Here is a 16,245-nt window from a genome sequence, read left to right as displayed (position 1 = left end):
CTCTGCCACTGAAGCTTATTTCATTTCCTTTCACATCCCCCTTTTGGTCAAGAAGATGTTCTCCATCCCACGATGCCAGGTCTACATTCCTCCCCGGGAGTCATATTCCACGTTGCCAGGGAGATTCACTCCCCTGGATGTCTGATCCCACGTAGGGGGGAGGGGAGTGATTTCACCTTTCAAGTTGGCTTAGCTAGAGAGAGAGGGCCACATCTGAGCAACAAAGAGGCATTCGGGAGGAGGCTCTTAGGCACAACCATAGGGAGGCCTAGCCTCTCCTTTGCAGCAACCGTCTTCCTAAGGGTAAAACCTATGGTAGAGGGCTCAACCCATCAAACCACCAGTCCCCTATGTCTGTGGTCATGTTAGCAACCATGGAGGTGGGGTAGGCGAATACCCCTGCATTCTCCACAGGCTCCTCAAGGGGGCACTACATCTTTTTTTCCTTGTTTTTCTTTTCTTTTTTTTTTTAACTTTCCCTTCTTTTTTAAATCAACTGTATGAAAAAAAAGTTAAAAAGAAAACAAACATACAATAAAAGAACATTTCAAAGAGACCATAACAAGGGAGTAAGAAAAAGACAACTAACCTAAGATAACTGCTTAACTTCCAACATGTTCCTACTTTACCCCAAGAAAGTTACATAATATAGCAACATTTCTGTGAACTTGTTCCTACTATATCCATCAGAAATTAACAGACCATAGTCATTCCTGGGCATCCCCAGAACGTTAAATAGCTTATCTGTTCTTCTTGGATTACTGTTCCCCCTTCCTTAATTGCTCTCTATTGCTAGTTCCCCTACATTCTACCTTATAAACCATTTGTTTTACATTTTTCAAAGTTCACATTAGTGGTAGCATATAATATTTCTCTTTTTGTGCCTGGCTTATTTCGCTCAGCATTATGTCTTCAAGGTTCATCCATGTTGTCATATGTTTCACGACATTGTTCCTTCTTACTGCCGCGTAGTATTCCATCGTGTGTATATATCACATTTTATTTATCCACTCATCTGCTGAAGGACATTTGGGTTGTTTCCATCTCTTGGCAATTGTGAATAATGCTGCTATGAACATTGGCGTGCAGATATCTGTTCGTGTCACTGCTTTCCGACCTTCCGGGTATATACCGAGAAGTGCAATCGCTGGATCAAATGGTAACTTTATTTCTAGTTTTCTAAGGAACTGCCAGACTAACTTCCAGAGTGGCTTGAACCATTGTACAGTCCCACCAACAATGAATAAGAATTCCAATTTCTCCACATCCCCTCCAGCATTTGTAGTTTCCTGTTTGTTTAATGGCAGACATTCTAATCGGTGTTAGATGGTATCTTATTGTGGTCTTAATTTGCATCTCTCTAATAGCTAGTGAAGCTGAACATTTTTTCATGTGTTTCTTGGCATGGCACACCATTTTTATTTGAAAGAATGGTTGACAGACAAACTGGTTTTTCAGACTAGGGTATTGGGCAGACATTTTCTCAAAAATGAGCCTGTCACTTGAAGGAAAACAACTGAGAGTTTTTGTTGACAATGTTAAAACTCAAGCTTCCAAGGGAAAATTAAGAAAATTTTGGAAAACTTGATTCCATAACATGTGCTTACAGCTTCCCAAAATTTAGGGATTTTTCTGATGAGACTGGTATGACATCAAAGACTGTGATTTTTTAAAATAACATATAATGAAATGTGTCAACATTTGGAAAATACGTGTAACTCAGTATATCAATATTTTTAAAATGACTAATGCATGATGTTACAAATCATGTATGAGTAAAAGTTCCATTCAAAGTGCAAGACAGACCAATGAATTTTAATGAACAGAGTAAGAAAAGCTCATTGATAGGGTTTCTGGTTCCACACTGCAACTAACCTTTAAGAAACCATCATTTTTTGAGTTCTGGTGTATCCAAGAAGAATATCCACGAATATCTGAAAAGACTATTAAAATACTTCTCCCTTTTCAAACTACATATCTTTGCTAAATTTTCTTCATATACTTCAACCAAAACAGTATATTATAACATACTGGATACAGAAGCAGATATGATAAATCTAACTGACTTCTATTAAGCAAAACATTATAGAGCTTTGAAAAAATTCAAAATAATATCATTCTTCTAATTTTTTTTGTTTTGTGTAAAACAGTTATTTTTCAAAAAGATATATTCTTTATATTGATGTATAATGCATTTATTATTGTTATTTTTACATGAATTAATAAATATTTTAAAAATTTCTCAGTGTTAACCTCTAATTCAGTAAATATCAATAGACATTACCTATATAAAAAAAAAAGTTATCTGGGTCATCAATAATGTTTAAAAGTGTAAAGGAGTCCTGGGAACCTTTGTTCTAGATTGAACTACCAATGTACAAGAAATTCAGGGAACACAGTGAACAGCACTGCTTTGACGTAATCAGGAATATGTATAATGTAAGAAAATGTATGGAACAATCAGTTTCTTTAACAGTTTCACAAAGAGTAGATGGAGAGGGGGAAGAGAAAGAGAAAATTTATCAATTAAAAGAGATTTAAGAGATTTATTCACCAACTGCAATGTATGAATCTTATTAGGATTATAATTCAAAAAAACCATAATTTTTTTTTTTTTTTTAAGCATGAGATGATTGGAGAAAACCAAATACTGACTAGGTATTTTATGGCATTAAGGAATTATTCTTAATTTTTTAAGATAAGATAATGGCATTATAGTTAAATCTTTTAAAAGGGGTCTTTAATCTTTTATAGATACATATGAAAATATTTAGAAATGAAAATGATATGCCTGGGACTTGCTTCAAAATAATCAAGTGGAGGAGATGGGAAAGAGCTTAGGTGGAGCTTGAGATAAAGCAAGAACAGTCATGAGTTGATAATTGTTGAGGCCAAGTGATGGGAACTTGAGGGTTCATTAGATTCTATCTTACCAATGGAGGCAGGGATATTTAAGGCTAAGCAATAACTTTTATTTTACTCATTTTGAAACAAATAATAAATTTAAAGACAATATTTTGGAAGTGTTTCTTTAGTCTCTATAAAATGGCAGATAAAACATTAAGATGCATCCTTGAGAATATTAATTGAAACATGAGTAAATAAAGCATCTGTGCTACCATAGCAATCATAATATTAAAATATAAATAAGGCAGTAATAACTCTAACCTCCTACCAAATGTCTAATTTCTAAAGTATATAGCCAAAAGCAAAAAGTGCAACCTAAAAAAAAAAAAAAGAAAGAATAATTGACTAAATTCTGACAATTCAGTAAAGCTTCTTTATAAAAACCCAAAGAAACGTTTATTTACAATCAGATTTGGAGACCTGATCTAAGAGCAAATGGGTAAGATAAAATTTTACGAAATCACAAGTTCTTGTTACCCTCTGGGGAAAACTCACAGCTAAAATGTATCTTTTCCCTACCATAAAACGACAACAACAACAACAAAAACACATCTGCATGGTTTATAATTATTCAGAGAATCTAAACAATCAATCTTGATCTAGATTCTGTTATTTTAGTCTAATTAATTTTGGATTAATACCTTGGTGGTTTTATATACTGAAGGACACATCGTCACACAACTTCAGAGGGATATTAACTCTTTGGGCTGCATTAGGATTCCATTTTAAATTTCTCTGATACACCATGGAAAAACATGAAAAAGTATTAAGTATTTCCAGAAAAAGTAGGGGTATGCTGGGCACCAATTTACTTGACTTGCAATTTCTCTTCTCTAGTCCCTCCTCCCCCTTCTCCTCCCCCTCCATGCTCCAAATACAATTGCTCATTACTTCCTGACCATCCCCTGGTCCTTAATGCCTTTTTCCTCTCTCTCCGGCTCCAAGATTCCTTTCAAAATACACTTCAAATAAGACTTCTTGATACCTTCCTTGAGGCTCTTGCTCCCTTTTCTGGGCAAGCACTTTTTATACATACTTTATGAACACAATTTATCAGAATAACCTAGAGAGGGGTCACACCCTGTAAGTGGTTAAGAGCTTGGACTTTGGAGCAAAATGCTTTGGTTCAAATCCCTGCTTTGCCACTTATTCTCTAAATACCTTAGTCAACTATTTACCCCCTTTAAGCCTCAGTTTTCTCATCCATAAAATGGCAATAATATTACCTACCTCATGGATGGCTGTGAGGATTGAACTAATGTATCAGTTCAATCCTCAGAACCATCTATCTATATATATATATATCCATCTATACAACCATCTATATATATATAGTGATATATATATATCACTTAGAACAATGCCTAGCACAAAGTAAGTTCGCAGTAAATGTTGGCTAATATTACCACTATATATCAAAATTATTTGATTATCAATCTTTTCTGCTATACTACTAACTCTCTTAGGGCAGTAACTGCACTTGAGTTTAATTCAACAAACTGTTGAACTAAATGTTGAATTACAGAGACTGTCTTTGTTTAACTGAAGACAGTGTATTAACTTTAAGCCAAGCAATTGCTAGGTGTTAGGAAAACAAAGATGAGGAAGATAAAGGCCCAGCTATCAAAGACCTGGCAGCCTTGCCTATCCACACATAGTACAGAGATCTTACTAAACATACATTGAATTACTACATGGGGGCCAGCTCCCATCAACTCTTTTTATGGAAAAAGTCATAAGAAATCTGGAACCAATTTCATTTAAATAAAAAGGAAACTTACTCCAAACCTACGGATACCATGAGCAATACTTGTAAAGTTTGTAAGATTGAAAAGTTGTATGGTTCTTCTACATCTGCCAAAACCCTGGCTAACTCTATTTGTACTAAAACCAGCCAAATCTAAGCAGGATTTTAAAAACATATCTCACTCTATTTATTTTAACTTAAGTAATATATTAATACAGTTATACGTAAAACAATTAAAACTAAAGTCCTTCTCCCCAGAGGTAATGACTCATTTCATGTTATTGTATATGCTCTTTTTTTTAATCAATGCAGTTGTGTGTGTGTGTGTGTGTACAGCATTAGTTTGGGTTTTTAAAAATATTTGCACAAATGGCATCACACCATTTGCATTATTTTCCATTTTATCATTATTATATAATAAATTCCTATATATACAAAGGTAAGTTTCTCACCTCTATTCTGTACCACTCTATGTTCTATTCTCGTGCCAACATATCAGTGCTTTCATTACTGTGGTTTTGTGGTGTGTTTTCACATCTGGTAGTAGTAAGTCCAGCTTCATTGCTCTCCTTGTTAAAAAATGTTTTGGGTATTTTTATGCATTTACATTTCCACACAGGAAGTAAATATGGCATAGTGTTTAAACATGTCTTATCTAGGTTTTTATTAAATTTAATGATATAAAATTATAAATACTATATTCTCATTCTAACCTTTTTCTATGTCTCTAGTAACTCCCCTTTCCTCTACTATAGTTTATTTGTATCTTCTTGTTTTAACTTGATCAAACCTGCCAAATGTCAGGTCCTTTCAAAGAACCAGTTTTTGGTTTTCCCAGTCAACTCTTTTTGTTTTTCTGTTCTATTAAATTCTGCTTTTATATTTATCCTGTTTTTATCTTATTTAGAACCTTTCTCATATTCTTAAAAAATGCATTTTAGGCTCTAAATCTTCCTCTGAGTACCATTTTTGCTGCATCCCATAGGTTCTTAATTGTAGGGATCTGAATTTTGTAGGGTTCTTGGATGTAATTCATTTCTAAATAGTTTATAATTTCTATTTTGATTTTATCTTTAAAACAAGATAAAATGTAAAGTATGCTTTCATATTACACGTGGGATAAATGGTGCTTGACTACTCTTCTTATTAATTTCTAATTTCACTATATTGTACTCAGTGAATGTGGCCAGTCTGATTTATGTGTTGAGATTTCTTATTGAGAACTTTAAAACATAATCCGATTTTGTGAATGTTCCCTATATGTTTAAAAGTTTCATGGATATCTGAAAAGTTCTTCTGTTTATCAAGTTGCTAATTTTGTTAGTTTTTGTTTTCTTGTGTAATAGAAATGTCAATTTTTGAGAAAACAATTTTTAAGTCTTCAACTATGAAAGCAGTTTCTCATTGCTCCTTGTACTTCTATCAGTTTTGGATGAATATATATGCTTTATATAGGTTCATGGCTTGGGTCTTCTGAATCAAGTACATCATATGGCAATAATACATTCCTTTCTCATGTAATATTCTTTTGCCTTAAATTGTATTTTACCTGATATTCATATTGCTTCACCTACACTTTCTTTTAGGGAGTATATGCCAGATGTATCTTCTTCCATCTCTTTTAAACTTTTTGCTGAAATTTTATTTTAGTTACGTCTTTTATAAACAGCATTCAGCTAGATTTTGAGTGTTACATTTATTCAAAGAGTTTCCATCTTTTAATAGGTGATTTAAATGTGCTCACATTTATGTTGATTATGATGTGTTTCATTTATACAGCTCTCCCATGTGTCCACTCCACTACAGCCACAATGGATTCCTTTCCTTCCTTACATACACCAACCATGTCCTGTTTCAGACTCTTTATATTTGTTCCCTTCCCATAGCTTAGTTCCCCTCTTCATTCAGGTCAAACGTCCCCTCTCTCTGCCAGGCTTTCTCTCACACTATCTCTTCACTGTGCTTTCTTTTGTCTTATAGCCCTTATTATCTGAACTGATATGGTTAATGCAATGCTGTTTCCCTCACCACCCTGCAAGCCCCCTGTGAGGGTGGAACTCTGTCTTCCTCACCACTGTTGGCACTCCAGCCATTTTAAACTAAAATATAACAGTGTGTTTTAGGAAGATTCTTGAGCCACACTGGATTTACGTTTATAGCTTTTTGTGGCTTTATGGATGGCAAGATAAGAACACCTGAATTCTTATAAGTGACATTCATTTCCCAAAATGCCAAGTTTTTATAAAACATAAAACACCAATTTTAGAGACTATTGAATTTTCAAACACCTTTTACACCTTTATTATTACTATGTATCTTAAATATTAAAGGGAATCTTGGCTGCTTTTTCATTTTGGCAAGTAAGGTAATTCAATTCTAAAAATGGAACAAGTATTCAGTTCCAGATGAAAACATAAAGCTTTTTGTCACTATCAAATTCTGCTATTCCTGATTAAATTACTTCCTATTTGCCATTTTGGGCAAAAAGCTCATTTCAAATAGTAATTTTTCCACAGGAGGAAAGGGAATATTGTTTCTCATAATTAAACACTGTCTGGAAATGAGGAAGTCTCTAAGAGATTATTGATTGAAACAAATCAGCTAGGTTCTTTAAGCTTAGTGGGATTATTCAGAACACTTTTTTCACTCAAAAGATTGGCTCTGCACAATACTGTAAGTATAATTAACAACACTGAGTGTGAGTATGGTTGAAAGAGAGGCTAGGGTCATGTATGTCACCAGAAGGAAAGTTAGAGGATAAAAATTGGGACTGTATAACTTAGTGCAACCTAGAGTGGATGATGATGGTGGTTAATTGTACAAATACAAGAAAGTACTCACATGAACTAGAATAAATGTATGTCACTATTATAGGGTGTTAATAATAGGGTGGTATATGAGAAAAAATACTATTAATGCAAACTTAGGTCTACAGTTAACAGTAATATTGCAATATTCTTTCATTAATTGTAACAATGGCACTATACCAAAGCTAAATGTCAATAATAGGGAGATATAAGGAGTATGGGATTTCTTTTTCTGGAAGAAATGAGAATATTCTTATATTGATTGTGCTGGTAAATTCATAACTATGTGATTATATCTAGAGCCACTGATTGTACACTTAGGATGGATTGTATGGTATGTGAATAAAACTGTTTAACAAAAAAAAAAGATTGGCTCTTTTCCAGATGTCACTTACAAATGTATGCTTTCCTGATGTTATGCGCTTCTTTGTTACTTCCAACAAGAGCAGAGGATATTCAAGAGGAGTAAAAAGGAAATTTTAAAAATCACGCAATGTTAATAAAATACGAATACATCTTTATCTCTGAATTTCAAGAGCACCTAAACTTATGTAAACTGCACTTTAAAAACCTTCTAAATTCATGGTTCTCAGACTTTAGTGGGTAAGAATCACCTGGAGGGCAGTTTGAAATAGACTACTGGGCCCTATCCTCCGAGTTTCAGATTCAGTATCTCTGGGGCAGGGCCCGAGAAACTGCTTTTCTAACAAGTTCCCAGGTGATGGTGACTCTGCTGGTTGGGGGCCACACTTTGAGAACCACTGTTTTAGACTACTGTCTCAAATACTTACTTTAAGATTAAGGTAAGAGCTATATATTAAGGATATTAAGGTATTAAAAACAGTTTTCATTTGTTCTTTGGTACTTTTTGGTGTAGCCGCTCATGTACACCCCACCTCAATCTCTTTCGTTCCTTAGTTTGAAATTCTCTCAAAAGAAGAATTTAAAAAAATGAATTCTTGTGAAATTCAGAAGACAAAAACAGAGTAAAATTTTATATATCAGGATAGATTGGCTCAGGTACAATGTGGGTTTATACAAGTATTTAGAACATGGGTCCCAACATCAAATGCCCATGAATCCCAGACAACTCAGACAGTTAATACAGATGAGTGAAGTAGGCCACATGTTATGCACAACTGGAGAGGTCATATCCAAACAGGGCAGCTGCTACTCAGCTTCAGACAACAGTCATCCAATAATCTAGGTCAATTGTGGCCCAATCTTCCAAGTTTTCAAGATAAGCTAGAGATCTAAAACTTTATGTAAAATCTCTCAATTTTTAAACATAGATGACTAATTTTAAAATGCTGTCCAGAATACACAAAAAGGTCTGAGGGCTGGATGCTCCCAGTTTATGACTCTGGTTTTAAAGAGAAGTCTCAGGACCTTTCTCCCGCACTGACCAGAAGTAACACAAGTGGGCAGTACTCTGACCTAGTCACTGTACTCAGGGGCCCACTCCCCGCAGCCTTCATCTACTTCCAAAATAAATCACAGTCTCTATAAAGACCTACCAAAGCCCTCGTGTATAAGCAGCCTGCCTATTAAAACAATGTCTCTGCTAATGATCTCTGTATGGGAAACCTGTGGCAAAGAGAAGTGAATTCATAATGGTTAGGATCCAAGTGACTGGGATTTCAGGATCACTAACTTCTATAACATTTAAAACAAACAAATAACAACAACAAACCAACAGGAAACTAGGCCTAGGAATAGAGATTTGAGGAGTCCTATGATGATGATTTGTTACCTCGCAGTTATTGAAACATCTTTGCCTAAAGACTCACAGAACTGAGAAAATCAGTCTTCACAGATTTGTAGAAGACAACTACACACACAACATGGAATAACAAGCACAATAACTCAAATCTCATGTGTCTACCCTGACTGATCAACACTGAAGGCTGGAGCACTGTGGGAAAGATTCTGAAGCCAAATCCTGACTCCATGGAAAAGATGAATGCCAAAGACCTAAAAGAGGGAATGGCAGCAATATGCCCCGTATTTGGCCTCCTTTGTATGGTAGATAGAAACACTTCACTCGTGTTCAGAAAATCTACAGTTACAGTCTTCCTACAGTGTATTATTAATATATCAACCAGCATACTTTTGAGACATAAGGACAAAGTCATCTCTCACCACTGGTTTTCCATTTCACTCAGACTAAAAGCTAAAGTCCTTATAATTACACACAAGGCCTTACATGATCTGGCTTCCCACTACATCTCTGATCTCATTTCCTGCTACACTCCCCCTTGGTATCATTTCAGACGTATTGTCCTCGTCACTGTTCCTCAAACACACCAAACAAGTTCCTGCCTCAGGACCTCTGCATCTGCTGTTCCCTCTGCCTGAAACGCTCTTCCTCTGGATATTCATACAGTCCACTCCCTCATCTTCTTACCAAACGACTTCCTTGACTGCTCTATTTAATACCACTACACACACAGGCACACTCTCTCTCTCTTAACCTCCCTTTCCTGCTTTATACTTCCCAAGCACTTACCACTATCTGATACACTAAATATTTTTCTTCTTTATTTTCCTACTTGTAGAATGAAAGCTCCATGAGGAAGGAGTTTCTGTCTGTTTTGTTCACTACTACATCCCTAGAAAAGTGTCAAGCACATATTAGCCCTCAAAAAACACTGAATAAATAAATGAATGAATAAATAGATGAAAAAAACAAATAAACCCGGGTTCTAGCATGGGTTTAATGACTAATCAGTTAACCTTGGATAAGTGATTCCAGTCCTCAAAAGATCTCTATCATTACTTATATAAACTATGACATCTCTGCTATTTAACAAAAATAGAATTTGAGTTATGGAAGAATGCCATCATTTCCTCTAGGCCAGTCAGTAAGATAGAAGAAAGCCAGGATTAGAAAGGCCTCCCAGAGCCCTCATCCAAGGCTCCTCTATAAACAACAACAGAATTGTGGCAGCTGAATATCAACCTCAATATTTAAAATGTAAAAATAAAATTCATAAAGAGAAAATTCTTTCTAAAAATATTCAGAAAAGGGATGCAGATTTCTTAGTTTACTGTTTCCCCAAATTTTTTATTGCCTCTACTCATTAAAATCCCTGTGAACATTAATAAGCCTTTGTAGTTGAGAGAAAATGTTCCACAGCAAAAAAAGGAAAAACACACCCAGTTTTTCAGAAGGAACTTTAGAACAATTTAATAGTTATCTTCTGACAATATTCAGAAAAATTTTCTCAGAGTGCCTAAAATTAGGAGATTGGTTAGCAAAACCACAAAGACACTGCAAAACAGCATCAACTGCCCTCCAGTCTAATTCTTAAATATAAAATCACAATCCCAAATAAACTATTAAAGACATTTGCAGCTTCACTTGAAGGCTGAATATTTCTTTTACTGTTAATAATTTCTAATTTGACAAGGAAAAAAATGGCAAGCAAATAAAGGATTTTTAAAGTGAAAAAGATGCCACTAAATCAGGGGCCCCAGCACTGTTCAAATGTCAGTCAAAATGCTGCTGCCTCAAACTCCTGAGGACCTCAGTTTAGGAGCTGCAGCAGAGGCTGTTAGAAGAGACTCAGATGGCCATGAGGAAATGCTCAGGCATTTTCGATGAAAGGACAGAGTTGGATGTGTGATAAATAAAATAGAAGTCATAACCATTTGACTTCCAACACTACTTACAAACTCATAGTCTCCATCCTGTGGTACTTTCCAATCTGAAGAATTTTTCAGTGGGCCAGATACGCTCTTGCCAAAGCTGTTGATCTGATTTTCCTTTTCTTTTTGTTCAAAGTATTCAAGGAAAGATGGTTTTGCAGGCTGCATGGTTTCATCCCTTCCTGAAAACCCAGAAAAATCAAAGGTGAAAAGGAATACACATATTTTACATAAGTTTAATGAACAGATCTCTCTCCAGATGGGCTACAGTAGAACAGAGCTGTAGAGCTGCTCTTTTTTTTAAATAAGGGCTCCTCCAAGAATCTAATGAAAACAACAGAAAAATATGTAAACGCTTACTCAAAACACTTCCCAGAGAATTTAAAAAAATTCATGGTATCCCTAAAATCCATGCAAAGATTTCCCAGGGCCCCTTTGTCTGGATGGAAAGGATTGGGTGATGCAAACAATTCTGAGTAAGCTGCATTTAATACTTTTTGGGTCTCCGATAGCAAACAGTTCCTGTAATATTCAGACTGAAAACAGAGAAGTATACAATATTTGTTTAACAGTATTCTGTACAGGCACTTGAGTAGGTAAAGGGAAAGATATTACAATATGTTGACTTCATTTGATAATTTCACTATCTAATTGGATTAATGAGAAAATATGCATGAAAAGAAAATATAAGTAAATCACAATCCATCTACTTCATAAAACATGCAACTTTAAAAATACTATTTAAAATGTTTACAATAAGGCTAAGGGAAAATATAATGCAATATTATATTCAAAGAATGATCTCAACTCTGTAAAAACATACATGAGAGGAAAAAAAATAAGACTGGAAGAAAATATAGCAAAATATTAATAGTTAGTTTTAGTCTCTGGTAGTAGGATTATAGGTGATTATATTTACTTTTTTATGAACATTTTAAAAAAAGAAGATAGTACAGGATAAGTATTAAATGAGTTGAATTGATGGTAAGAGTTACATGTGCCCAGAAGATGGAGAGATCTTGCAGGCTGGAGTGGTCAGCGAAGACTGGAAGAGGGAGGCTTAGATTGGGCCTTGAACCATTCCTGCTAGACAAATCAGTAGCTATAACAACTAACAGTGGCAAAAAGAATAATTTTACCTGACATGACTTTAAAACCTGGCTAGCTGAATGGCCCTATTTCACATGTTGAGGGATCTTTGTGCCCATGATTAGTATTCTAATGTTGGAGAAGTACAGGAAGCTTTTTTCAGTGCTTCCCATGAACATGTGGGTTTATAGCAGCCTCTTTCCCAGTAACCAGGAGAAAGCGCCAGCAGGTCCAGAGCCTTTCTAAGAAACTGATGGGGAGGTGTCTAGAAGTTAAAGAACAGCAAGTGTTCCTCGCTGGGCACTTCAGTTCCATGCAATCTTATCTCCTGACACTTGTCTTGTCCAGTTTCAAGCCAGCACCCCATCTGCCTCTCAGAATTTTGCCCTCTTCCTCACTGTCACCATCACCAAGTTCCATAGCAGTCAATCACAGATTTGTCCACTTCCAGGTGCTGCTCCTGGTAGCTTACTTCACTGCTGCTTCCTCATTTACTGGCGATTAAATACAATATTTGCTTGGACCACTGGGGAATATATTTTTGTTTAGTTTGTCCTAGATATGATGTTAAGTGCTTTTCATGCTTTTCTCATTTAATTTTTTAATTAGATTTAAAGCATTATTTCATAATGTAGTTCTGCAAGAGCTACAACAAAATAATACTTGTAAATAAAAAGGTGTTTGGGATTTGCTAAGAAGTTAGGAAGCTATGTCCTTTTGATAAGTTCTCTCTTCTAGGACTACTTGTGAACAGGACTGGCTCAGAGAGGACACTGCAGCAATCCCACATGTAGAATAAAGGAGTATTCAGACAGCCTTCTAAAGCCAAAGTGCTACTGACTGCTGACACATACAGTATATATGTATACATTATCCCGACAAGATAGAATGATCAGTTGTATAGGATAGAAAGTCCAGAAATAGAATAGAAAGCCCAAATGGCTGTCTCAACAACTGGATAGACATTTGGAAAAAAATTAAATTGGATTCACACCTCACACCTTAAACCAGAAAAACTCCAAATGCATAGCAGATCTAATTGTAAAAATGGAAACCATGGATACTAGAAGAAAACATTTCCAGGTGTGGAAAAAGCCTTTCTAACCATAACAAAAATCCAGATGCAATAAAAAAGATAAAAACCTTTTGTGTGATGAAACCATCATAAATTAAAAAATTAATAAACACACATACACTATAAGCCAAGCCAAAAGACAAATGAAGAACTGGAAGAAAATATTTACAACAATCATCACAAAATTATTTTTAATTTAGTTTTTAAAGAAAATTTTAAGAATTCTTATATATTAAGGTGATAAGCTCTAAATATAAAAAGAATTATTAAAATCAAGAAAAAAAAACAAAACAGACAAAAAATGGATTAAAGACTTGAAAAGACAGTACACAAACAAAAATATCTAACTGGTCCATAAACATACAAAAAAAAAATGCCCAGGTTTACTTATAATAAGAGAAATTCAAATTAAAAACACTTAGAGATACCATTTTTACATTTTAGATGGGCAAAAATTCAAAAGCTTGACAATACATGATCTGTTTGTAAGGCTGTGGGGACACAAGCACTCTCATGCGTTGCTGAACTGGAATTCAAAATGGTAAATCCCTATGGGGGGATTTGTCAATATCTAATATCAAAATATGAAATGAAGGAAGGCATGGAGCAATGCTGTGGTATTGTATTTGAAAAATCAATATTTTTAAATTTTTAAAATTTTTAAAAATATGTATTTCCAAGCCTTTTTCATTAAAAGGCCTTGAAGCAATAACACCCCAGTATCAACGAGCACACCTAGTACCCAGTTTTTGGTTTCTAAATACCACTCCCCACTAAAAGGAACTAGGGGAAGAACCTAAGATGGCAGCTAGGTGAGACAGGGCAAAAAAACACCTCCGTGAAAAATACTAGATAAAAACCAGAAAGTGACCCAGAACACCAGTTTCAGCGCAGCACCAGCCGGCCAAGGTCTATTAAATCCACAGGGACCGTGCATTTGGTGAAACCAGGAGTCTGCATTCTGAAACAAGTGAGTGAGTTGGATGAAAGTCCCTCAGCCGCGCTGCGGTGTGGGGAAACGATGGGCTGGCGTTTGGAGACAGACTAGTTCTTTAAAAAAAAAGGAAAAAAAAAAGCCCAGGAACAGCTGCAGATACGAGGGGGATAGCCGCGCAGTGAAGCACGGCGGGAGCGGGCTGGGCTACCACCTCCATGTCTGGCATGGAGGATATCCCTTCCCACACCCGCTGCTGATTGTCTTGGGGCCAGGGGAGCAAAGGGGAGCCAAAAGGAGAAAAAAACGCACCACTTGCAGCCATCTTCCTGGCGGGCTGGGGACACTCCTGCCCAGGGCCGGACCCACAGCCCAGAGCTGCGCCAAGAAACCCAGTGTGACGGGGAGTCTTTCCTGCAGCACTGTGCACATGCCACAATACCGGCCGTGTACAGTGGCCTCTAACACACTCACGGCTGACCGTCCCGGAGCTGGGAGGGCAGAGCTGTGTGAAAAGGGGGAAGTTAACACGTCCCATTCAACCATCTTTGAAGTGGGTTGGGAATGCTCCTGCACAGCTGGGCGTCTCAGGGCTTCTCTGGAGGCTGGCACATACTTGTGACATGGCGCGGCCCTCCCTCAGCAGAGTTCCTGGAAGAGCACAGCAGGGAAAGGGGACCCACTTGGAAATCCCAGGGAACCTACACCAATACCAAGGACTTGTGGGTCAGTGGCAGAGACAATCTGTGGTGAGACTGAAATGAAAGCTTAGACTCTTCCAACAGCCTTAAATCTCCAGGAACACCTGGGAGGTTTGATTATTAAAGCTGCTCTCCCTCCCTAACCGCTCAGACACATGCCCCTCATTCAGGGTGGACAGCACCAACAACACACCCAAATTTAGTGCACCAACTGAACCCCACAAGAATCAGATCCCCACACACCACAAAGACAAAGTTGGGGAGAACTGACTTGAAGGGAATAGGTGACTCATGGACGCCATCTGCTGGTTAGTTAGAGAAAGTGTACGCCATTAAGCTGCAGTTCTGACAAATTAGAGATCAAGTAAAGCAAATGCCAAAACAACAGAAGATCTTAAAGCATATGATAAAACCAGACGATGTGGAGATCCCAAACCCAAACACCCAAATCAAAAGATCATAAGACACACAGCACTTGGAGCAATTAATCAAAGAACTACAGACAGGCAACGAGAGCATGGCACAGGATATAAAGGACATGAAGAAGAGCATGGCACAGGTTATAAAGGACATAAAGAAGACCCTAGAAGAGCATAAAGAAGAAATTGCAAGAGAAAAAAATAGGAGAGCTTATGGAAATTAAAGAAACTGTTGGGCAAATTAAAAAGACTCTGGATACTCATAATACAAGATTAGAGGAAGTTCAACAACAACTTAGCCTCCTCAAGGACCACAGAACAGAAAATGAAAGAACAAAAGAAAGAATGGGGAAAAAAATCGAAAAAATCAAAATGGATCTCAGGCATATGATAAATAAAATAAAACGTCCAAATTTAAGACTCATTGGTGTCCCAGAAGGGGAAGAGAAGGGTAAAGGTCTAGAAACAGTAATTCAAAGAAATTGTTGGGAAAAACTTCCCAAACCTTCTACACAATATAAATACACAAAGCATAAATGCCCAGAGAACTCCAAATAGAATAAATCCAAATAAACCCACTCCAAGACATATTCTGATCAGACTGTCAAATACTGAAGAGAAAGAGCAAGTTCTGAAAGCAGCAAGAGAAAAGCAATTCACCACATACAAAGGAAACAACATAAGACTAAGTAGTGACTACTCAGCGGCCACCATGGAGGCGAGAAGGCAGTGGCATGACATATTTAAAATTCTGAAAGAGAAAAATTTCCAACCAAGAATACTTTATCCAGAAAAACTCTCCTTCAAATTTGAGGGAGAGCTTAACTTTTTCACAAACAAATGCTGAGAGATTTTGCTAATAAAAGACCTGCCCTCTTTCAGATACTAAAGGGAGCCCTACCGACAGAGAAACAA

The 16,245-nt window shown here is 36.4% G+C and overlaps 1 protein-coding gene across 6 annotated transcripts in view; it reads right to left on the bottom strand.

The window, feature by feature from the left end:
• Positions 1–16,245, bottom strand: part of STK4 (serine/threonine kinase 4) — a 200,179-nt gene that overhangs the window by 117,826 nt on the left and 66,108 nt on the right. For 5 of the 6 annotated variants that reach the window (XM_037812424.1, XM_037812423.1, XM_037812427.1 and 2 more), the window contains one exon: positions 11,137–11,294. In XM_037812424.1, coding sequence (XP_037668352.1) covers positions 11,137–11,294 — 158 coding nt within the window. Of the gene's footprint in view, positions 1–2,253; positions 3,223–11,136; positions 11,295–16,245 lie in introns of those variants that run through there. The other variant, XM_037812428.1, reaches the window with a different exon arrangement.

This window comes from Choloepus didactylus, chromosome 19, assembly GCF_015220235.1.
Source record: "Choloepus didactylus isolate mChoDid1 chromosome 19, mChoDid1.pri, whole genome shotgun sequence".
Classification (NCBI taxonomy): domain Eukaryota; kingdom Metazoa; phylum Chordata; class Mammalia; order Pilosa; family Megalonychidae; genus Choloepus; species Choloepus didactylus.
This window is presented reverse-complemented; position numbering and strand designations above follow the sequence as displayed.